This window comes from Mycteria americana, chromosome 3 (genome assembly GCF_035582795.1).
Source record: "Mycteria americana isolate JAX WOST 10 ecotype Jacksonville Zoo and Gardens chromosome 3, USCA_MyAme_1.0, whole genome shotgun sequence".
NCBI lineage: Eukaryota > Metazoa > Chordata > Aves > Ciconiiformes > Ciconiidae > Mycteria > Mycteria americana.
Genome location: NC_134367.1, coordinates 20,447,453 through 20,472,842, shown reverse-complemented (window position 1 = coordinate 20,472,842; position 25,390 = coordinate 20,447,453). Strand labels below are relative to the sequence as shown.

General features: G+C 40.4%; 1 protein-coding gene across 1 annotated transcript in view; it reads left to right on the top strand.

Annotated features, from left to right (window-relative positions):
- Nucleotides 1-23,737, top strand: part of COLEC11 (collectin subfamily member 11) — a 41,960-nt gene extending 18,223 nt beyond the window's left edge. Inside the window, exons 3-7 of the mRNA XM_075497266.1 lie at nt 4,951-5,022; nt 18,257-18,328; nt 19,076-19,129; nt 20,495-20,590; nt 20,765-23,737. Coding sequence (XP_075353381.1) covers nt 4,951-5,022; nt 18,257-18,328; nt 19,076-19,129; nt 20,495-20,590; nt 20,765-21,156 — 686 coding nt within the window. The 3' untranslated portion in view covers nt 21,157-23,737. The remainder of the gene's footprint in view (nt 1-4,950; nt 5,023-18,256; nt 18,329-19,075; nt 19,130-20,494; nt 20,591-20,764) is intronic.
- The last annotated feature ends 1,653 nt before the right edge of the window (nt 23,738-25,390 follow it).

Genomic DNA, 25,390 nt, shown 5'->3' with positions numbered 1-25,390 from the left:
AAATGCATTGTTTAAGAACTGCACAACTAATCTTCCAATTTTTCTGGTAGTTATGCATTGTAGTATTACAAAACTCACCTAACAATATTGATGCCACTAACGTTATCTAGTGGGAACCTGGGCTTCACCCAGTTGCCTGAGGACCGTATTATGGACTGCAGGCTCTGTGCTGGTTAGTTGATGGGTGAGGGCAAGGCTCAGTTCTGTCCTGCAATTGTTCATATAGTTAAATTGCAAGCGCAGCCTGGCCGCAGGTTTGGCTGTAGTGTAAACTGCTCTCTCCAGACATTGCCCAGTTTGCATGTGGCTGCCCTGTGCTGGAAGCAAGAGAATTGGGCTGTAGGGATGTGGGTTGTGCTTGGCCAATTGGCTTCAGGACCAAAAAGCCTCTCCTGTTTTGTTTATTATTATTATAGGTGCAGCTTTGGATGCCTGAACTGAACCAAAATCTGTATTTTTTTATTTTACTTCAATAAATGGCCTTTGAAATCTTAATAATATTTACACCTTCTGCAGATGTTCTAGTTAGAAAGAACAGCACTATATCCAGGTCTTCTGAGGTTTGACTAAGCCTTGAGTGAAGTTGTTTCATTTGTTTGATATATTTGCTGTGAAATAGGCATAAGATAGTGCTGTTGATGTGACTCACAGAGAAGAGCACAATCAAGTTAAATATATGTTGTCTGAAGTTACAGAGAAGATCAGTCAAATGGTCAGACCTCACAGCACTGGGGACCAAAGCTTTGAAATGATTTTTTCATTTCAAAGAAGTTGACAGGCTTTGACAAGTTTTGTAACTACTTTGCCTTAGTTTCCTTATTTGTCTACTCAGTCAAAATTAACATCTGTGATTACCATTTTTATGAAAGGACTGTTATTATTATTATATGCAGCAGAGTTTTTTAAAACGTAAAAACAGTGCGGGACCCTGGCCCTTTGTCAGAAGGCAATCCTAAGCCAGGAAACAACAGAGGGATCTGAAAGCCATGATGTGTTAATGATTTCACTCCGCTTCATGAGATGTAAGCCTTGCAAAAGTGAGAGAGATTGATGTACAAATTCAGTCAAGCACAAAATGGCCTGATACAGCCCTAGTTAATGTGGAATCCCTAAAAAGCTATCAATGCTCCAGCTACGCTGTCAGGGGACTGGCTCAGAGAATTGGTAATGAGATACTGCTGTCCCCCACTGGCACAACTCCAACCCATTTTGGTGGCCAAGGCTCCCTCTAAACTGAGCATATATGTGGCCACGTGCCCAAATTTCAGCTCCCATGCAGTGGGATTTGCTCGCTGCGGCTTTTAGATCTGCCCCATCTTCTCCACTGCTGGGCTGCCAGCAACATCTCCAGTGCTGGAGGAACAGAGCCCTGCACCACTGCTGGGCACAAGCCTGTCAGGATTTGGGAAAAATAGGTACAGGGAAGAAGTGGAAGAAATGAGGGAGAGCGTGGGATGTGTGAAAGGGAAAAAATAGGAGGAGAGGGTTAAGCCTAAGAGGTGGTGCAGAAAGCGGAGCCCAAATGGCGTGGCAAAGGAGAGACACCAGGGAAAAGTACCCGAAAGTGGGGGAGCATAAATGGACACGTTTTAGAAGAACAGGGAGAAATAAAGGGAAAGGAGAAAAGAAGAGCACAAAGAATGAAACTGAGTGGAGAGTCTAGAAACTTAAAAAAAAAAAAAAAAAAAAAAAGACACAAAGCCTATTAGGACCCCACAGAATAAAAGGAGGAATTGGAAGGGGGATGAGATGAGAATGGAGGTGGAAATGGAAGATGAAGAAAGCCAGTAAAGACACCAAGAATAGAAAAAGGCACAAATGAGTTTAAGGTCAGAAGCTTAGGTCTTAGGGACTGATTTTTTTTTTCTTTTTTTCTTTTTTTTTCTATAACCTCGACAGTATAAAGGAATAAGATGAAATGCGGAAGGGAAAAATACCGTGGCTCTGAGAATCCAGACAGCAGACTGATCCGTATTTTAGACAGCTGACGATATTAATAATGGGAAAAGTGTGTTGTGTGTGAAGAAGGGATGGATGATGAAGCCTCACTACATTGCTCACTCATATTCTTCCTAAAGTCCTGTTCCTTTTGATAGGCCCATGAGATTGAAGTTACTACTATTGTGGAGAAAAAAATAACATGGAACAATCCTTCAAAGTTTAAATTCTCAGTTTGTCACCTTGTTTTGTCTCCCTTCAGGAATTGTCTTAATAGTCTCAATGGCATAAAATACATAAAAAAGTTGATGCTACATAAATAAAATAAACCCAATTTTTTTATGCCCACACTTGATGTGTCTACTCACACAGGGAATATGAGTAATGGAAGAGAGTTATCACCAGCCAAGGAATGCTTAATAGCTCATGTAGTTAATATTTGGCGTGCTGTTTTCATTACAGTAGATGGTACAGCTCAAGGTAGGCAGGATGCAAACATAATCAGAGACAAATTCTGTCCCAAAGAATTCACAAAAGGAGGTAAATTGACAGCAATGGTAAGATATATTGTTTGAATTATGAAAGATCACTCTCAGAGATGACAGGAGAAGCTTGTAGCAGTGTCCGGGTTGTACCTGATACCTGCGATCCTGCTGCAGCTCAGTTCGGTACCAGGGCTAAATTTCTTTTGGGGGTGTGGGGCATCACAACGCTGTGGAGCACCGCTGAGCATGTCTTGCCCCGTCTCAGCGGTGTCGGCAAGAGCTGCACTGCACTGAGGAAGAAGGTACGTTTTCATGCAGTGGGGCTGGAGCAAAGAGCCACCCGGGAAGGGATGGAGAGGAGACTGAGCAGGAGGTACAACTGCAAAGGCATCTGTGGCTGGCGCAGGAGGCGACGCCGGAGCAACTGGGTAGGGACCACAACGCACTGACCCCAGCCTTCTGCTCCAAAAGGACTGGGTGTAATGTGTGGCACAGGCTGGAGAAGAGAAGTGGGGAGCGGAGGTGTCTTTCTCTAAGTTCATTTGTTTGTTTTTTCTTCCTAATTCAGGAATCAAAAGTTAAAAGTTAGTGTTAATTGGTGATAAATTAAACTGATTGAAATTCCTTGACAGAAAACTGTTTTGTTGCCCACGACGCCTGCACAGGCTTTGCTTCCTCACTTGCGTAGTGCTTAGGGTGCATAGAGCAAAAACAGAGACTTAAGCCTGGCAAAGCTGAACTGGCCAAGGTCTTGCCACTTAAAACAGCTGATAACAAAAAATACAGAGTGGTCTGTAGCCGGGCCTTAATGGGGTAATCTCCTCCCAGGGAAAGTTTCTTAAACACCCACACTAAGGAATGCAGTGTCATCTTATTATAGGAATAAATGCAGGCAAGTGTAATGGCCTGAAGCAAGAGTGATCTATTTTATTGATCCCTAATGCACAGCTTTCACTCTGAAGAACGTGTAAAGCAATAGGCTGTAATAGCCTGCTCTCGGCCTCCAGAGAGCAGGAAAAAGTCATTGTCAGGATTTATCTTTGGGAAGCAAAGAACTCATAACCAGCCCTGAGGGGGGAAAGGCAATCATACAAAGCCTATTGGTTACCTGACAATAAAAAAGTGACGTTCCCAAATGTGCCAAATAATAGCCTGTTTCATACTAACAATATTATTCACTTGGGATTATGTGAAGTTTGTCCTCATTAAGGTCAGAGAATGGCCTATTTTTGCATGTCTGAAGGCAGGGAAGGTGGTCTGGAGCCTGCTGGCAGCCTGAAGAAGGAAAATATAACAGATGGAGGCCGAGTTCAGCTCACAGCCACCTATGTCTGCAATAAGGAGAGAGAGAGAGCTGGAGGCTGCATATTTGAAACGTACCATGTTTTGGCTTGTTTTTACATGTCATCTCTATGTCCCTCTCTGAACCACAGCTGCCAGCTATGCCAGAGAGCAGAGCTTGAGGGGTACGTGATAACCATTGACTTTCCTGCTACCGTGCTCCCTTCAGCCTCCTGGGGAGCAGCTGGTGCTCGCTCTCCTCTCTAGAAATGAAATGCAGCGCTGGGGCACCAGGTGTGTTGTGCTAGCTCCGCTCTGGCTTTTAGATCCTGGCATTTTCTTTTCTGTGAAGCCGTAGAGCTTTCTTGTCCTTCATATAAATCTTTTTTGTAAAGGTGGCTATGTAAATCATTCTTTAAACTTCTATTTGTTTAAGAGATTTTAATTTTATGTCAGTGGCAAACTACGATAGTAGTACAATAGTAGGGGGTGAAACAAGGTAAGCATCCCCAAATTTCCAATGAAAGGCACCAGGGAGGCAAACATTTACAGAAACTGATGTTTAAATATGCTGAATATAATAATGAGCCATGTGCGTGTAAGTACACAGTGGTTCGTACCCCAGAGATTAAAAGGCACAGTATATAATTGAGACTATGGATTAGGGGATACTCTTTCATGCGTAAAAATGATCCTCTAAATGAGGGATGTACCAATGCCTTCTTATAGGCCTGATCCATCCTTAATCTGTAAATGGCATACATTTTTTCTTTTTTTCTCTTTTTTTTTTTTTTAATTTGAGATAATAGTTAAGCCATTTTCATTTGAGACTTAAGCATGTCCTTAGCACATACTCAGGAAATGTTTGTTGAACACAGACCTAGAAGTTTATGTGCTAAGTTGGGGCTTAATTCTGAAGCTTCTACTTAAGTGAATTGTGCTGTTGGGCTTTTTGGAGGTTGATGATATGAGTAACATCCACAAAACTAGACCCATTGTATGAGACTTCAGTAATGTATTGACTGGGGTTTTGTCAGTGTCTATGCCAATTGCAGGAAACTCTGTTCTCCGTGCATCAAGGAAAGCTGTTAAGTCAGATCCTATCTGCTTTTATTTTTTTCACCTCTTGCTATAGTAGGTTTTTATTTATAGTAGGTGGGGAGAATGGCAGTCTTGTCACTGCCACCAACAGAAAATAGTCCTGGTTTAATATGATTCTTCTTTTTGTTTCGTTTTGTATCAACAGGGGAGGCTGGAGAAAAGGGGGAGAAGGGTGCTCCAGGTCGTCCAGGCAGAGTTGGGCCTCCAGGAGAAAAAGGTAATTTCATTAAAGAAGACGTTTTGAAAGTCATTCCTGACCAAATGCTGCCTTTTCTTGTGAGGCGATGATGGTGGGGATCCTCTCCCTTTGCTGGGTGAATAAATCATCCTTGGGCATTTTCATGTACTGTTGCTGTGTTTTAACCCCGGTAGGCAGCTCAGCCCAGCCGCTGGCTCACCCTGCCCCACTGGGATGGGGGAGAGAATCGGAAGAGTAAAAGTGAGAAAACTCGTGGGTTGAGATAAAGACAGTCTAATAGGTAAAGCAAAAGCCACACACGCAAGCAAAGCAAAGCAAGGAATTCATTCACTCCTTCCCATGGCAGGCAGGTGTTCAGCCATCTCCAGGAAAGCAGGGCTCCATCATGCGTAATGGTGACTTGGGAAGACAAAATGCCATCACTCCGAATGTGCCCCCTTCCTTCTTCTTCCCCAGCTTTATATGCTGAGCATGACGCCATATGGTATGGAATAGCCCTTTGGTCAGTTGGGGTCAGCTGTCCCAGCCGTGTCCCCTCCCAACTCCTTGTGCACCCCCAGCCTCCTTGCTGGTGGGGTGGGGTGAGGAGCAGAAAAGGCCTTGACACTGTGTAAGCACTGCTCAGCAGTAACTAAAACATCCCTGTGTTATCAACACTGTTTTCAGCACAAGTCCAAAACATAGCCCCATACCAGCTACTGTGAAGAAAATTAACTCTATCTGAGCCAAAACCAGTACAACTGTATGCACTCATTTGTAGACTAACTATCGCTTTCTGGTCAAAAAGATTCATTTTGGAAAAAAAAAAATATTGATTTTTTAGAAAGTTCTCTGTGAAGAAAGATATAATGTCATAGACATAATGTCGTCTTCATAATTTGCCTTCTGCAAATGCAGACCTCATATTAGATCAGAGGGAAAAAATCATGAGGCTCAATTTCCTTGTTTCCTTTTGTTTGTAAGTGTGAACACTCGCAATACCTTAATTAAAACCAATGAGGGAAGGCAGTAAACCATAATTGGCAGAGATGGCCATGAGTGATTCCACATTTCTTGGGTCACAGTTCAGTAATATTTATGGAAAGATGGTGGTAACACTGTTTGCGTTGTAGTTCAAAATATTTGGAGCTCTTGAGAGGAATGGTGCTCAACAGTATTCAGTTATACAGCTGAGAGAAAAGTGGCATTTATGTCTTGCAGGAAATTCTGTCTTTTCACATTTGTTTTTCTCCTGAAGCAAGGAGGAAATTTGACCTTCATAAGTTTTCCAGGAGATGCACATTCTGAAAAATTCACATTAGGAGTAGTCAAAACCTTTTATTTCAATATTGTCAAATTAAGCATTTGACATTCCTGTCATCAGAACAATGGAGTGAGTTAGTTTTTACTAAGATGAATTTACAAGCTTCCTTTCAAAGCAATCGCAGTGGTAATTTACACTTCCTTATGATGATGCATGATCCGTTATGTAGTTCTTTTGGGCAATTATGGGAGTCAGATACCTGCAGTTTTCCCTGGGACAAAAATCCATAGCTAAAGCTCTTCCCTCTACCATTTATTGAAAAATTTATAACTCTCATGGGGTAGTTGTGTGTTCAGTCGGTGTATTTCCCTTATGGAGATGTGCCCTTCAAGGATGACTCTTATAAAAAATATTGGAAACTAAAATTTCAACTCTTGTAAGGTAATGCAGCATGAAGAGAAGTTGAAGTACCACAGAATAATTTAGGTTAAAAGGTCATAAAGAGCTTATCTAGTCCAATCTCCTGCTTAAAACAGGGCAGACTTCAAATTTAGATAAGGTTGCTCATGGTCTTGTCCAGTAGACTTTTGAAAATCTCCAAGGATGGAAATTCCACATCCTTTTTGATAGGTTTGTTCACCAGTGTCATTGTGAAAGACCTTTTCCTTAGGGGCAACTGAAATTTTTCTTGTTGTGACTTGTGATTGTTACCTCTTGTCCTTTCGCTGTGTGTCTCTGAGAAGAGAAGGCTGCATCTTCTCTACAAACCACTTGTAGGTAGTGGAAGACTGCAATTAGGTCCCACCTTACCTTTCTCTGCTCCAGGCTAAATAAAACCATCTTCCTCAGCTGGACTCCAGTTTGCTTCTCTTGTATGAGGGCCCAAAAATCTCTGGGTCCTTTTGTGCAAAGGAGTTTTTTAGCCAGCCATTGGCCAGCCTTCATCAATGCATTGCAGGTGAGGAACTTAGCGTCTGGCTGAACTCATGATAATCCTGTCAACACATTCCTGCAGCTTGTCGAGCTCCTCCTGACTGGCAGCGCTGCCCTCCAGCGCACCAACCACTCCTGCCAGCATGGAGTTTCTTGCAGACTCACAGGGGATCCTTCCACTTCTTCCTCCCTGTCACTGATGAAGGACTGGTTCCTGAGGAATGGCACTCATTATCAGCTGCTGATTAGGCTTTGGCAGCCTTGCAACAGCATCAGCCAGCCCTCTCAGCACCCTTGAGTGCCTTCTGGCTAGTGCCATGGACCTGTTTACATCCAGGTGAAGTAGTCCCTAACTCAGTCATCCTCTACCATGAGGAACATGTCATCCCCAAATCTTTGCTACCAGACATGAAGAACTGAGAGGCCAGAGAGCAAACCTTGCCAGTAAAGACCAAGGCAAAGAAAGCACTAAGTACCTTAGCCTTTCCTGTGTCCTTTGTCACTAGGTTGCCTTCCTCCTGAGCAGAGTGCCCATGTTATCCTTGGTCTCTTTTTTGCTCCTGCCTTACCTGTACTGTCTTTCATGTTGTCCTTCATACACCTAGCCAAGTGAACTTTGGCGTTCCTGCATGCCCGGGGAATACTTCTATATTACCCTTTGGTAGCCTGTCCCACTACCCACCTCTTGCATGCTTCTTTTCTGCATTTGGTCTCAGTCAACAGTTCTCTGTTCAGCCAAGCTGGCCTTCTGCCATATCTGCTCATTTTCCTGCACATTGCAATGGATAATTCTTATGCTTTATGGAAATTGTTCCTTAAGACTGAGAAGCTCTTCCTGGGCCCCTCTGCACTTCATGGCAGTCTCCAGTAGGATCCTGCCTACCAGTTCCCAGAACAAGCTGAAGTCCAGAAGACCAGGGCTTTTATCCTGATGCTTGCCTTCCTCACTTCCCTCAGGATCTTGAACACTGACATCTCATGAAGGCAGTCATGGTCACTGCAGCCAAGGCTGCTGTTGACTATCGTATCCACAACCAGAGGGTATGTGAATAACAGGTCTAGGAGACTACCATCTGTAGCTGGAAACCCAGTACCTGCATTAGATAATTGTCCCTGACTTACTTTCTGGATTAATTGCTCCTCATGGTGCTGCTCTCCCAGAAGATGCTGAAGTAGCTAGTCTCCAATTATCGAGCTTCTTACAATTGTTAAAAGAATTCTCACATCCAGCCCCACTTCTTGACAAGACAGTCTGTAATGGATGCCCAGCATGACATTCACCTTGCTGGCCTCCCCTCTAAATCTGACTTACATACTTTCAACAGACCAGTCGCCTGTTATGAAGCAAAGCTCCATGCATTCAAGGTGTCCACTGTGCAGAGCATAACTCTTGCCTTGTCTTCCCTGCATGACCTTCCTAAAGAGCCAATATCCATCCACTGCATCGCTCCTGTTGTTCTGGCTCTCCCATCATACCCGCATGATTGATGTCATTAAATGGACTCCCAGTTCCTCCTGTTTGTTTCTCAGGCTTTGATAAATTTTGTACAAGTGTTTGAGATGGGCACCTGGTCATACTGCTTTCTCATGGGGAGCTTGAGAGCCTCTCCCATCGTGCATATTTCTCTAGCTTGGCATTTTGTCAAATCAATTCAAAATGTTTTGCACCGTCAGAGAAATGGATGTACTCTTTTTCAGTTAGGCCAATCCATGACGTAACATTTCATTAATATATTTTATCCTGTAAAATTGCATTTATTTGGAAAATCATTCTCATAAGGAGTGCTTGATTGATAACAATGGTAATTTCCCAGTTTCCCATACCTCCAAAAGTCCAAAATTCTGATGAAACTGAAAGAAGAAACACTGAAGTGAAAATTCACTGCAAGAAACTTGACTACTTGAAACAGAAAATAAGTGAAAGAAAACTGGATATTAATGCATACTATATCGGTATTTTTCCAGCCAGTGCTTTCAGGTTAAGCGCAGGCAAAATTTCTTGCTGCTTCTCTAGCAATATATTTTTTCTGCTTTCCTTTGTGCATCCAGATTTGACTTGACATGTGTATGTTCTTGGAATATTTGGTAAACAGCTTTATTTTAGCATAGTAAGACATTTCTACAAACAAGCTCCTGTTTAAAATGAATTCTAATTAACTCATCTTTTCATTAATGCTGTACATTTTGTAGATATTTGTCTTTATCAACTGCTTTCCACAAATGCTTCTTCAAAGAAAACTAAATTGTTACCTTAAAAATAATTTGGACAATATGATGCCAGATTTCATCGTGGTACTATATCCAACATGTTTTCTGAGTGTCACAGTGTTGACTGGATAAGCAAACAGATTTCACAGATGTAATTTCTACCATATGGAGAGGACACAGAAGGACATCCAGCCTTGACCTAGAAAAAACTTTCAGTCTCCTGACCTTTCAGTCTCTGGTTAACCTCCACAGACAGTGGAGTCAGACAGTAGTGCCTAAACCTGAAGTTAAGCTCATGCCTGAGTACTTTTCTAGTCTCTCAAGCTGAAGAGTGGCTCAACTGTATATTCTCTTTCAGCAGTCCAAGGGTTTTCCTGTTTGTTATCCAGAAGCTGGAACTTTGAGGCAAAAATAAAATATGACAATATTATTGGGAAAACTCATGTGAGCTGCTAACACTGAAATATCCAACACACGGATGTCTTTTTCCTATTTGGTGGTTCATCTTATTTATGGAGGGTTAAGAACTGAGCATCATTTGGAGGCTGATAATTTGTTCACTATGTTGATCTCAGAAATAACCAGTTCATCACCTTTTTCCTGGACAGATTACCTAATATCTGTTCATGCCCTGCTATTGGCTTTGCTTTTTTGCTCTGCTTTTGATCTCTTGATGGGCATACGCCACTGATGTCCTTTAAATTCCTCAGCGGGTGTAAAGCTTAGACCTGTGGTCCAGGAACATAACACATAGCTGAGTGAATAATGAAAGATGGATAAAATTGTTGTGTCACTTTGCATTTGCTCCTTTCTAAGAGCACACATAGGTGATCACAGCAGCTCTGTTTCTGTGCAGTAGCCTGTTAAACTGCAGTCACTGTGGTAACATGTTTGACCTCCCGTATTTCTATTGAAGCCTGATAATTGTTGTCTTGGGCTAATATTTGGCTCCTTCTGTTGATGGAAACTGCTAAATTTCAGTGTATTTTTCTGCTATTTGAGTAAGTGATGGTTTACATGAGGAAGAACTGTAATTCTTCTGCAACATTTTTAGAGTTTTCTACTTTTGGTGTTAATTTACATTATCAGAATCACAGTAATATTTTTTTTTTTAAATATCCCCTTTCTTTGTTTCATTTCTCAGGCAAGTTCATCCTAAGAAAATGTACTTAGTTTCTTTGAACTCCTTAGGTATATAGTAATTAGTGAATAAATAACATACAAAAGAAATGGTTTTCTTATGGTATATTTGACCTGAAACAAACATCTCGGGGTTCAAAAGTGCTGCAAATGTTTTTATCATATCCTTTCCTCATGATATTTTCAGACTTTGGTCGTTCAGAAACTGATAAATATTAAAACTTTCTGGTGCTTACTGGAAATAAATCTGGTTCTGAGTGTCCTGATGTTTCAGGGTGACATCAGACATCCTGATGTCTTTGGGCACTGATTAAGGTTAAATTCCACTTACTTTCCTCATTGCTCTTAATTAATTGTATAGGTCAATTGTGATGCATAGCATGTCAGCAGAATATAAAACTGTGTTGGCCTTATGTAAAGCATAGAGTGCTGGATCAAGTAAAATGGCTGATTCAGACAAAAGTAGAGTGTACTGCAGTGCAAGTTTTGGGGTGTGAAGTTAATAGATGTAACTTTCCCCACCTGCCCTGATTGCTCTACTGCTCACTCCCACATTGAGAGTGAACTCAATTATTTCACTGAGTCATGATCTTATCTGTGAAGCTGAAACTTCCATGTATGCAAATTCCACAGAGATATTTCAATAACAATACAATACTGTGAGTATTCCCAGAGTAGCATGTATTCTGCTTATGGCAATCAAAATAAGGAGGAGAGGGTGAATTTACTGTTGGAATGCATAATCAAAGGCACAGCACATTAAAAATGTGTTTTTCAAGACATTTTACGTTGCAAAGGGGGTTCTGAGCAACCCGATCTAGTTGAAGATGTCCCTGCTCATTGCAGGGGGGGTTGGACTAGATGACCTTTAAAGGTCCCTTCCAACCCAATGGTTCTATGATTCTACAATTTTTCTTAGAGCCATAACCATTTGAAAAAACATTATTTTAGTATTTTAATTTCACCCTTTATGCATCTTAGTTTATACTGGTATGTGAAGCAGAGTCACATACCATTCTTGGGCATGGAACTCAAATGTCTGTCTCTACCTTTGCAGTGTTAACACAGTCCCTGGCATGGTTTCATCTTGTGCCAGCAAACACTTTCCCAGACAATTCTTGGGCACATTTTGGGAGCTAACACAATGAACAGCTTGCAAGTGATTATGCTGGTTTGAAGAGTAAGACAATTGAATATCGTGGAGTGTACCATTCTCGGCCACCTGGTTCCCACTGCCAGGGAACAGTCCCAAGCATTTAGTTTACCAGTACAGACAGAGCCTCTTAAGTCTGAGAGAAGACTCATTAATTTAACTGGATTGGAGCCAGAGTGCTCAGTCATTTATATAATCAAATTCTAAAGAGAGGTAATAATATCTTAATTTATATTTTAGTATTACTGATTGCTCATTAATATGTAATCAATCAATCCTTTAAATTTCTGAGTCAACTTTTACATGAATTTATTGCTCACTGAGGAGCGCTGCAGGCAGGATTCCATATAAAAGTCCTGACATTGACAGTTGTGGATTCACAAAGTGGGTATCTGGTTCAAAACTGTCTTTCAGTTCCACCTGAACTCAACAGGATTTTGAGAAAATATGTGCTAAACTGAGTGGACAAGAAGATGGCAGATGGGCTTCAGTGTAAATAACTGTATTGCCTAGGGACATTAAGGGTACATAATTTAATCCATACTTACTTGATGCCAAAAACCAGAACTGTCACTTAAAACTTGAGAACTGCTCTGAAATCATTAGCAGCAGCCCCAAAGCCAACAAAATGCTGTCCATTATCAGAAAAGATACCAAGGACAAAGCAGGAAGCTCATTTTTGCAGCTGACTTTGCTCTACATAAAAGCCTGACATGCACCTGACATGAGTGTGGTTCTGGCCTCTGTCTCTCAAGAAGGAGATGAGAGATTAGAGAGGGGCACCAGAAATGTGAAGAAGATGGAGGAGCTGCCTCGTAAGGAGAAGGTGGAAAGGTTGAGACTCTTCCATCTGTACAGAGGAGTCTGAGGAGGATATGATCGAGGTTACAGAATCACAAAAGCAGTGAGTGAGGCGACTTGCTATTCACCCGATCCCATCATACCTGAACTAGGAGGCACTCACTGAAACCGCTGGGGCACTGATTCAGCAACTCCATCTGCAGTGGACTGCAGAGAGTGGCTGGGGTTGCGTGACCTCCCTATATTGCACCTCTTGCTGCCACTGTGGGAATCAGCGTGTGGGGCTAGAGGAACCGCTCGTCTGAACAAGCTTGGCGTTATGTTGGTAATATAATTCTGGCAAGATATGTGTTTCATAAGTGCAGTTATTTGTGTTTGTATGCATCTGAATATAAACTCCCCCATTCAGGAATGGATCATACTATTTCCATTTCTTTTGTTTTGAATGTACTTTAAAATCCTTTAAACTTTTCTGCTGCCTTCCTAGATTGCATTTTTTCTTACTATCTTTAGTTTCCTTTGCAAATTTTCTAGCCTTTCTGATTTCTAGTCCGCATGGATTGATAATAGTTTCCTCTTTTTTTTTTCCCTGTTTGTTATGCAAAGCTTTCAAAGTTTCACTTTGTCATTAAGATACCTGTCTAACATGAGTCGGATGGATCACTGCTGAGAGGTATTTATTTCTCCATTGCCTACCAAGGGAGCTTAGTTAAATAGCTTAGACTAAAAACCTAACTTTCAGGTGGCTAATGCTGGGTGAAATTAATTTGCCCCAACTACATAAAATGCCACCTGGGATTATCCACTGTTTGTTCATCTAAGATGTAACTGTGTTGTAACCACTGTTCCTTAGCCGATCACCAACCTGCAATGGTGTGGATAATTCAGATTATTTGGCGTAAAGCAATACCATAGTCTATTGGTGTATTCAGAATTTTCTGATTTCCAGTTGCCAATAGTTTTAAAAGTTAACTGTCCCGAATGTAGATTACTACCATACCATAACATCATTATATTCTTTAAAAATACTTTTCTTATTCAAGGCAGGCTAAATGTTTGCCTTGGAAATACTGACTGCTGCAAGACTAAGGAGGTATACTGGGGGAAAGGCATTGTAAGCTTGGTCTGTATCTTACATTCTTTTTCTGAGTATCCTCTGCAGATTGCTGTCAAAGATGGCACTAGAGTCAAGTGGCCTTTGGTCTGGTTTGGTACACTTCTACTTTCATTTTTAGGTAGGTGTCCGTGATATCTGCTATGTCAAATCATGAAGAATTTCTATCTGATTTGTCTTCAAATCCTTAAGTTTGGGAAGTAAACTACTGCTCTCTTGCCTTTGACACAATTCAACTCAATTTGTCTGTGACATGGTGAGTTTGTGTTTCTGCTGGATTTGTCTTTTTGACACCTTTTTCTTTTTTTAAGTAGTTTTATACCTTCTTGTCTGTTCCAATTAATTCCGTCTGAAGAGATTGGCCATACTGTATGAAGATCCCCATCTATAGTGTTGCACAGAGCCAAAGCCCATTTTTCACTGGTTGTGCAGCCCACCATTCATCTTCTGTATTTTATTTCTTCTCTTGTTTGTGGGCCTGAAAAGGCCACCAAGAAGATCATTTAGAGTTTCCTTCTCTTCAGTTCCTTCCAAAATCCTTTAAGTCTTCTATAATTGGTTCCAGTATATACCACCTTCATCTGAAAGATGACAGATGACTTGCTTCATATTCTCCATTCAAACTTTCTGTTAGATTTCCTACTTTTGGTCTATGGAGACTTAATTTCTTTCATTGTCCTCATTTTTTTCCAGCTCTCACTTCCTGATTTCATTAAGACTCTTTAGACTGCATTTTTGGCAATCATAGGGCCACTAAAAAGGACTTTACAAAAGGTATTAAAACTTTTGAAACCCTTAAGGCAGATGGGTCTCTCTTGAAACCTTGTGATTTATTCTGCAGAAGCAGCAGAATAAGCAAGCCCCTGGAGTAGAAGCAGGGGTTAGTCACTGTAAGAGAAAACCAAATCCAAACAGTTCTTTTAATGAGCACAGGAGACTTAATGTATGTCTTCATTGTTTGAGATAAAACACTTTCACTTCTGAGCAGATCACGTAGCTTTTACTGGCTATTACTGAGTAGTAGTTCGTTTTCTGGGCAGTATTTATGAGCAAGAAAGTGAAGTCATCTTATATTTTATTTATGCGTTAGATCTATGTGTTTATTTCATTTCAGGTGTAGCAGCCTGAAAAGAGAAAGTATTCAAACATCTAACAATCTGTTACAGTAATCCCAATTCATAAATATCCAAAGCAAGAAAGGTCACTTTCAGAGCAACTTGATAAACTCATTACAAGCTGATACTTTAGAGATTTTCAAGGAAATACCCTCTCAATATACTATCTATATTGGATTAATATCTAATGGTAGCATCAGTATCTTTATAACCTGCACAGCACAACGGATTGCATCTTTAAGGCAAGCCATGAATCTCTTCTGAAAGTGAAGCTATATTCCAGAAAGTAGATCTTCAGCTGGCTAAGTGGATTACTTCCATTCTTCCAGTAGGAATATATAGCATAAGAGAAAAATATTTTTGGTTTCTGGTAAAATTTCCTAATTGAGTCCATGTCCAGTAGTGACTGAATTTGATCCTTGTTGGAAATAAAGGAAAATCATTGATTGTAGGATTTGCCAGTAATTAATTAGACCACAAGCCATACACTTTGGCTTCTCTCAGTTCAGAGGAAATTATTTCTTCCTGACTCATGCCATCAAGCGACAGTTGCTTGAGACTTCATGGAGTAATACAGAGGACATCTCTTAGCCCAGTGGTGATCAGTTTATATTCTGAAAGTTGTTACTGATTACACTTTTAAGTTGAAGGTAATGATGAAATGGGTCATAAAATTATCCAGCTTTTAAAAATATATAGAGGAAATATGTGACTGTCTGTCCAGTTGCAGTAACAACAGAGGGCAACAGTTCTTCAGGTGTCATAGATCCACAACTGAGGCTGAGCTGTGACAACTTACACAAGTTCAGTTGCTGGATCCCTGTGGCAGATTTTCCTCTTAACTTGTCTTATTGATTCCTTGCTCCTGTGTAGCCAGACAGTGCATAACAGATGGTGCTTTGAGCAAAGAAACAATTTTTTCAACAATCATTGAAAAAACGGTGCCAGTATTTCCTAAAGCAGTCTCGGTCTTGGGTTTCTGCAGGATGGGACCCTCAGACGGCGTTTGGCTTCTTGTCCCTGTAGTCCCTCCATACCCACTCTCCATTAATATTGTGTGGTGCAGTGGGAAACCTATCTTATATGACATAGCTGTACAGCTGTGCTGCCTCCAGACCACATTTCTCCTTGAAATCATGATACAGAGAGGCCTCAATCTGATGGCAGAGCATTGATTTGCTCAGGTGTTGCACCCAGAAAAGGGTATCACCAATGTAGACTGAGATGCAGTATTATTTCCTGAGGCTCCTCGGGCCATAGGAACTGCAGCATCAGACAAACTCTGCCACATTCACTACAGAGCAAGTGTAACAAAATGACAGGTCTCATTTCATAGGTCTCAGAAAGTCTACCTAAAACAAATCAGAGAATCCTCTCTAAACCAATGCCAGAATCAAAGTATCATTTAGAAATAATAATCTGACAAGCTTAGACTACGTAGAGTTTATTAACTAAAAACAGCTTGGTTTAAGCCAAAACCTTAAGTCATGTGTAAGCCTCCTGTATTTACTCTATGAGGTGACTAGTGCTTACTAATTTCAACTGCTGATCCCCTAAACTTGTAGATAAGCTCTGTAGACATGGGGTTGAATAAGGCTTTGCTATTATAGGCTAAAGTTCTTCTCTCAGATTCACACTATTAAGATGATTATTATTCATAATTTTTGAGAAATGCCATCCAGAAAAAATGTATGATGTAACAGGCATGTTTTATCTGTTTTATTTGAGCTCTGGAGGAGCTCAGGTCAATGACATCAATACGTGGACTGTGGCACACATTTTATTAGTAACAGTGCTTCAGCTTGGTTTGTGAAGACAGTGATGGCAAAGAAACTGCCTGTTCCAGTGCAAATTCTGTTTCCCCTGAAGCCATTCTAATATTCACTTTGCATCACACAGGAAAGTACAACTAATAGAAAAGAGGTCAAAGTCAGACAAAGTAAGTGAATCAAGCTGTCTTACATTAGATTTCTGGGTATGCCTCATGGACACAGATAGGTGACAGTGGCTGGTTCATGCAGATTTGTTAACAATTTCAATTGACCTTAAGAGGTGGATAGTTGCCTTTTATTTGTAAAAACACAGCTCAGGAAAATGACTTTTTAGCAGCTCCTTTGCTACAGCTGCACTTTGAAGTATTCTGTAGAACTGTCTTTAAAATTAGTAACATTCAACATTGCTGGTTTGAGTCAGCCTTTGTATGAACGTGTGTATGTGTCTGTGTATGTGTCCGTATATGTATATATGTCTATGTACGATTTCCATTAATTTTCATTTTTCATTAATGTAATCTTCAAATGCAAAAGCAAAGAATGAGGATGTGACTGCTTACACAGTTTTTGTATTGTATAAATAAGCCATTAAGCCCAGATTCAGCCCTCAGTTACAGTGGAGCTACTGTATTAGATGAAACTGTCAGTTGTGCTTGGATCCTTTAGGTCTTCTCCCCATGCAACGCTACAGGCTTGGGGAAGAGTGGCTGGAAAGCTGCCCAGCAGAGAAGGACCTGGGGGTGTTGGTTGACAGCCGGCTGAATATGAGCCAGCAGTGTGCCCAGGTGGCCAAGAAGGCCAATGGCATCCTGGCTTGTATCAAAAACAGCGTGGCCAGCAGGACTAGGGAAGATTGTTCCCCCTGTACTTGGCACTGGTGAGGCCACACCTGGAATACTGTGTTCAGTTTTGGGCCCCTCACTACAAGAGAGACATGGAGGTGCTGGAGTGTGTCCAGAGAAGGGCAACGAAGCTGGTGAAGGGTCTGGAGCAGAAGTCTGATGAGGAGCGGCTGAGGGAACTGGGGTTGTTTAGCCTGGAGAAAAGGAGGCTGAGGGGAGACCTCATCGCTCTCTACAACTACCTGAAAGGAGGTTGTAGAGAGGTGGGGGTTGGTCTCTTCTCCCAAGTAACAAGTCATAGGACGAGAGGAAATGGCCTCAAGTTGCGCCAGAGGAGGTTTAGACTGGATATTAGGAAATTTTTCTTCACTGAAAGGGTTCTCAAGCCTTGGAACCGGCTGCCCAGGGAAGTGGTTGCGTCGCCATCCCTGGAGGTATTTAAAAGATGTTTGGATGAGGTGCTTAGGGACATGGTATAGTGGTGGATTTGATAGTGTTAGGTTGACTGTTGGACTTGATGATCTTAAAGGTCTTTTCCAACCTATACGATTCTGTGATTCTCGACTCCATGATAATTTTAATCCACTGATCCACGTTTGAATGCAATCTCCCCTCATTTTCAACATAATTCTGGCATGATCATCTGAGAGAAGTTTGCAAGAGCTTTTCCGGTGGCTCTCAGCCAAGATCCGTTTTCATTTACATCTGCATGCCTCATTAATGTCAATTGCTTTGCAAAGATTAAATCACTGTCTAGGTTGTTATACGCAAGTTCTTCACAAAGAGTGAGCTGTACCTCTGGAGTTCAATGAACACTGGGGATATAGTGTGTTTTTGCTCATTATAAAAACTGATGTTGCAAGCATGCTAGAATCTGAATGAATCCAACTACATTGCTACTTTGTGTCTTTCGTCTTTCTGTTATGTATAGGAGAAATGGGAGACAAAGGACAGAAAGGCAGCATGGGACGGCATGGAAAAATTGGTCCTATTGGTTCAAAAGGTATGCTTGGTTCAATTGTTTCTCCATTTGTGTTTCAGATGAAAAATCTGTGATCATTTATGTTTGAGAAAAGTTTAGGGTCTTGAAAAGTCTTACCTTGAAACCTTGAAAAGGTTAACAAGTCTCAGAGTTTACCATAATAGGGAGTTTCTCACACCATAGTCAGCCAGATGACTGAGGTCTCTCAACCAGTTACCTTTTGCTCTGACAGCTGTATATTTACCAGGGTGAGAATCCTGGTTTAAGGCTAAATAAAGAACTTTGTGCACCATCACACAAGGGTGGACAGTTAAGAGAAGCAGATGGGAAGATGCACTGTATTTTGGCAGACTTTTAAGAGCCAGAAGACTTGAATTCGAATCTTGCCTACTCCATGGGCTCTATGTGACTTTGGTTAAGTCATTTGGACCAATGTTTACTTAAGCATCTGGATTATGAATCTAGATTTAGGCACCAGTGTAGCATATCCAGCCCTTTTCCCTCTACAACACCTGAACTTACTGGTTCTGTGAAGTTCATGAATGTCAAAAAATGGATATTGGTACATATTCTTTTGTGTTCAAGTTTCATAGCTTTGGTTGGTCTTTGTTGTGGAATGACTAGGACAGAAAAATCTTTATTTTTGCTTGGACATATTTCTACTTTCCACATTTGAATGTTACTAGAGAAAAAATGTGCTAAATAGTGCTAAATGAACTGTTGACCAAAAAAACTGCCTTAAATTTATATTCTTTTTCATGTCTTTAGGTGAAAAAGGAGATAATGGTGACATAGGACCACCAGGTCCTAATGGTGACCCAGGTAATCCATGACACACCTTGTGTATGTGAAGGATTTTTACAAAATGCATGCATCATCACCAAAAATACATGTCTGTTTACATACTGGGGGAAATAATGAAAAATTAAATATTTGTATAGACACTGTAATATTTCACTGTAATATTTTCAAATTACTTAAAATTATTGAAGCTGCAGTAGTTGCTGGACTTGTAGTGTATTTGTTGAAACAATGTCTCGGAGCTCCTCAGATGCGTGATCATGCCAGAAGACTAGTGGGAACTGAAGTGCAATTGTCCAGATCGTTCATCACCAGTGCAAAGGGACATCTCTGCATATCCCACTCTGGCTTCCAGCCAACACAAATGAGCACGTTGGAAGCTCCTGCCCCTCCATGGATTATTGTTACAGGAGCAGGAGATTACCAGGAATACAGATCTTCCAGAGAAAAAGGCGAAAGCCTGGAATACGAAGTGTAAGCCTTACAAAAGTGGCAGATTCAGATTTTACCCAATTTGTCCCTTCCTGGCAGGGTGCACCAGAGGTGCACCAACTAGTTTTCTCATGAGAACATAATTTGTCACTCTCATTCTTGAGCCAGAGTACCATGTACCTAGTCATCAAGCACAGTTTTGCAGTGTAAGTACCCTGTGCTTAGACTGACACAGACACCTAAGCTGAATTACTGGGTAGTCAAATGCATATTTGAATAATTACACACAGAACTGGAAACTGTAATTGATCCTTGTTTTGAGTTTTTAGCTCATAGATGTAACAATTATCCTTTTAGTATTCAGATTATCTTTGTCAAACCAATATAAATTTGGGTTAATAGATGGTTTTCTATTGTCTTATTTTATTGGAAGAAGAACTGTAAATTCTGTACTTTCAAAAGTACAGAACTACATTTTGCAGATAATTATGTGCATTACATGGTTGGAATATTAGCCTTTTGGATCTGCTGTGTTTTATGTTCCTCATGAGGAACAGGCGAACAAGGTGCTGTGCAGATTTTTGCTGTGGAAAAAGTGCTCTTTGGAGAAGAGTGAAGAGAATAATTTTACTCAAAATGGGAAATTTTGACAAATGTTTTCAGTTAAAAAAAATTCTGGGTTTTATTTTCAGGGAATATCTGTCTGTGTTTAGGTTAGCACTAATCATGCAGGGCTGAAGCTTCGTGAAAAGTGAACTGAACTGTTCTGGATAGGCCCAGGCACTCATGAGAGCCATACGATGGTGCAGGGTAGCAAAGGCTCTAGGTTTCTGTCTGTTATTTGCAAGACAGCTCTCTCCAGGGCTGCCCCGCTGGGCCTTTTCATAAAATTGTTCAGATAATTATTGAAATTAGATAGCTTTTTGATTTTGGTGTATCTGTATCATTTCACAGGCATCCCCTGTGAGTGCAGCCAGCTAAGGAAGGCTATAGGTGAAATGGATATCCAAGTGGCCCAGCTGACAACGGAACTAAAATTCATAAAAAATGGTAGGTTAATTTCATATAAATATTGTCCTTTCTTGTTGCCTCGTTTTACCGGTGTAATTGCTCGTAGAGAGCGTCACCGTCCCGCATCTGATTTGTGAAGCTATTTTGGGGTGTACAGTAAGTTGGTTTATAGAAATGCGAGTGCTCACTTTTCAGCACTGCCCTCCCCCGCAGCTGTTGCTGGTGTGCGTGAGACAGATAATAAGATATATCTGCTGGTGAAGGAAGAGAAAAGATACAAGGAAGCCCAGCTCTACTGCCACGGAAGAGGAGGGACGCTGAGCATGCCCAAGGACGAGACTGCCAACAATCTGATCGCCTCGTACATCAACCAAGCCGGGCTCACCAGAGTTTTCATTGGGATTAACGACCTAGAGAAAGAGGGAAATTTTGTCTATTCTGACCGATCGCCCATGCAGACCTTCAACAAATGGCGCAGTGGGGAGCCCAACAATGCTTATGACGAGGAGGACTGTGTGGAGATGGTGGCGTCTGGAGGGTGGAATGATGTCGCGTGTCATATTACCATGTATTTTGTGTGTGAATTTGACAAAGAAAATGTCTAAGCTTGTCTGCTCTTTCTTTATTTTAAGAAAAGTTTTTAAGCCGATTGTACAAGTTACTCCATGTTTATAGAGTACAAGTGATATTTTGCAAGTATGTGGCATCAGTGTTGTACAGCTGTAAATACAATTTAGGTATTTCAAATATCAGTATTTACCCTTCAGAAGGGAAGAGCAGTGATAAGACATAGCTTGTTTTTTCTGTAGGAAAATATATGTATTTAGATAAAAATGTGGTTTGGGGCTAAATTCTGCCCTCACAACAGTTAACAAATGTGATTGCATGACTGTAGGGGAAGGCAGAATTTGGCCTCTAGTTGTTAGAATGATTATTTCTGAAGAAGTAGATTCCTGATATTCTTTTATCTTAGCAAAATTTGTAGTTATAAATGTTAATTGCTTGTAGTGCCACAGGGATATTTCAGCAACGAGGCAGATATTTTGTATACTCCAGTTAATAAGCACAAATATTACTGTAAGTTTTTTGGATGTGAAGGTGTTACAACTTTTTTTTGAAAAACAGCCAAAGCAAACCAACAAATCAGGAGTCCTACCAATTTTGTAAGGTTTCTTTATTAAACTCTTCACAGATGTTTGACAAGGAGGCACTTAAGTAAACTGAGTTTTAGTGCGGAGGAAGGACAAAGTTCTTATAATTTAGTACTGAAAGAGGGATCCCTGCCAGATGGGTGTTTTGGGGTTGGCTAAAGGTAAAAGTAAGATTTTGGTTTTCTGCATTCTTTAGTTGAGAATGATTCAGTGCATGAACTATTTCAGGCCCCAAATTATTTCTTAAAGTAAACACATTTCACATTTGTATAAGGTGATCTTGGTGCATCTTGTTACAAAACAAACAGAATACCAGCCTGCCACAATTTAAGGCAGGCTTCATAAGTAGACAATGAATCTCATAAAAACAGTTGTTTAGCTAGTAGTTCCTTTTGGTAGGAAAACAGCTTCCATGTTTACTCAGATTGTAAGGATGACCCCCTGAAAAGCAGGAAAAGTTTCCAAAATTTTCCTGATTATGTATATAGCAGAAATAAGTGATTTTGCACAAATAATTTATGTACCCAATTTACAATTGCATGTGATGGAAAATGAGATGTATATTTAAAAAAACAGCAACATAATTTCACAAAGGAAATGATGAATTACTTTGGATCTTCCTAAGAGCCAGTTGCGTGACATCTTATCTTGCTGTTAGGCATAGAAAGATGACTGCAAAATCTCTGACTGTATTTTTTCAGGAATACCTTGCACAGTGTTTTAAGATGATTTTTAAGGAGAAATGATCTTTCGTACAACATAGTAATCAAAATACATATCTGATCATTACGGGAGATTCATCTACAGGATATCCACAGTGGATGTGGCATGTGGTCCCAGAGATTTCCCTACAGCAAGGCAAGACCAACTCATATCAACTGTACAGTGCCATGGTATATAAACAATCAATGACCATACAATTCCGTTCATATCCACAGAGCCTGACAATATTTGATGCGATGCTATTATTATATACCTAAGAAAACAAACAATTTTGCTTGCTATATTTACTCTGTGAATTTGAATCCATTATATATATATATATATATGTTTGCTATTAATTTTGAAGATCAGTAGCAAATTCTTAGAGTATTTGAATTATCAGCCCAGCTCCAGAGCCATCACTCTAAGGAACGAACAGTCCTTTGATTGCTTTACTTTCTTTCTAATGAAGGTAGGTATGATACCTATATTTTAGGTGTCCTTCCAACTGTATATTGAAATCTATTAAATAATGTGAATATGGTTCTACACTAATATTCAAAGACTCTTTACAGAATTTGCAGGGAGCTAACAATTCCAGTGGAGCAGTTGGTTTGTTTAGAATAGCGCCTTTTGAATATCATGATTGTTTCCTGCCTGCTGTACAAATCCTCAGAAACCATTTAAATTTCCAACATACTTTTGTCAGATCATTGCAGCTATATTAAAACAGTCCAAATCTGAGTTGCAGATATCTGGAGCTCCCTCATTATGTATGTGCTGAAGTTGCTAACTGTTTATTTTTCACCCAGGTTTTGCAAGTCTCTGTTGTAATGTTCGATTTCCTCAGAAACATGAAGAGAGGCCTTTTGAGGAGGTGGGAAGCTTTTTCAGATGCCAGATGCTCCTATTTTAGCTGCAAGTCACACCATGTTTATAAAGATTGCCTTGATGTGTAGAGCATTTAAGGAGTCCCAGTTTCTATTAAAATTTAAGATGAAAAATAAAGGCAATGGAAAAAACATTTATTTCCCCCAGTTTTCGTGTTCTTTAGGATACATTTTTGATATACGAGATAGAAAGGACATCAGTTGTATCATCAGAACCCTGTACATTCTGCATAAGGCTGCAACAGTCCTTATTTCACCATTTGGGCAAGGGGAACAAGGCTAGTGTGTAAGGTCGCTAGCTGTCCTGCAAGGAGCAAAGACTGCATATCTGATATTTGTGCCTGCGAGGAACTGGGCAAGAAATGATGGAGGGATTGGAAATGAATGAGCCCTTCATCATTTCTTTCATCCTCCAGTTGCTGGCCCCCATAGGTGGACCTTTGCTGGAGGCAGAAATCAATGTTGTATGTAGCGCTCAGCCTGCACGAAGCCTGCTGACGTGCATGGTAAGATTTCCATTACTCTCAGCGGAATCTGGAGCTATTGTTTTAGGGAAAAATCACATGATAAGTTAGTTTTATTTGGGGTATTTTCCATGTGCATTAAAACCTGCATTGTAATATCATTACTCATCTTGTGTGGCTCTACGGGAGCCTTTGGAACACGTCTGTCTGGCGAGCATGCACTGAGGTTTCCCAGACTGTTCTTATCTCCTTTACTTTTGATGGATGATTTTTCCTCATAAATATTTCCCCATAGCCCTTATTTATTTTATTCTTAATTAAGGGGCATATTGGTGCATTTTAAGAAGGCAACAATAACAGGGCTTTTTTAATATAGTCACCCATGCATGCTCTTGAATGACTTCTTCTCATAAATGCATATTTCATTCAACTACATTCCACACCTTTAGCTGCGAAGGCTGTGTTGTTGTATTACTGATGTCAGGGCCAGACGTGCGTCCCCCTTCTAGGAGATGACTTGGCAAAGGTAAAGCATTTAGCTGGCTGAGTCCAAGGGGAGCTGCACTGCCAGTGAGAGCCCTGCGTCGCTGTGGGTGTCCCGGCAGAGCACTGGACGACGTCTGACCCCGATCGCCGCTTCACGGGATTTGCCACTCCGCATCCTGGCTCCTTGGTGGAAGGTGATGCTCCCACCTGCCTTGTTATCCTGCTCGGCTCCTGCTTCGCCATCCCTCATGGACCGGCTGGTCCTTGCTGTGCCCTGACAGCTGACGTGATTATCCCTGAAAATATGGGTTTGTGACAGGTTGCAGGTTAGCAGCAGAACTTCTACCTGGCTGTGAGTTTTAAACTGTCTTATGTCACAGAGAAGAACTGTAAAAAATTAATATTTATACATGGGATATAGAGCATCCTTATTCATATAAGTAAAATGGAGTGCTTCGTTTTTCATAAGCTCAGGAAATGCCTGTTCAAGTATGCCTTCCAAAATAGCAGCTGGTTGGACTTCTTTTGTTACAGTTTTTGATGAAAAGTGAAATAAGATGAAATTAAAACCATTTTTATTGTCAAATATGATGAAGGTTCAGAATGTACAAAGAAGTTTTGAAGCAGACATTTTTCAAGATACTTCCTTTTGGAATTTTTCAGAATTTTATTTCTGAGTTCTGAAGCTTCGTTTTGATCTGTAAAGGGATTTAATTTTTATTTTATTGTTAATATGTTTTACACCATGTCAGTAACAGTGTTCACTATAATGCTTGAAATATTTTACTTTATTCTTTATGTCTTTATTTCCAATGGGAACAAGTTATCTTTTTGAGAGTTCTGCTGTTTGCCATACTGAAAGACTTTGACGCTCGAATCGGTTTCTCCTTCTGGGACTGCTATGACACTGTAAACACTCTGAATACAAAGCAATAGATAGTTCAACCAACATAAAGTAGAATATATTCTTACTGATTATGAAAATGATTCATTTAAGTATTATGCCGTATAACTAGCAGTTTATGCACTATTACAAGTGTCCAATTATTAAATAAGATAAAACAAATACAAGCATTTTTAAATATGAAAATCTTACAAATATACTTTCATCCTGAATTAAACCAAAAAGATGTCAAAGTAACCAAA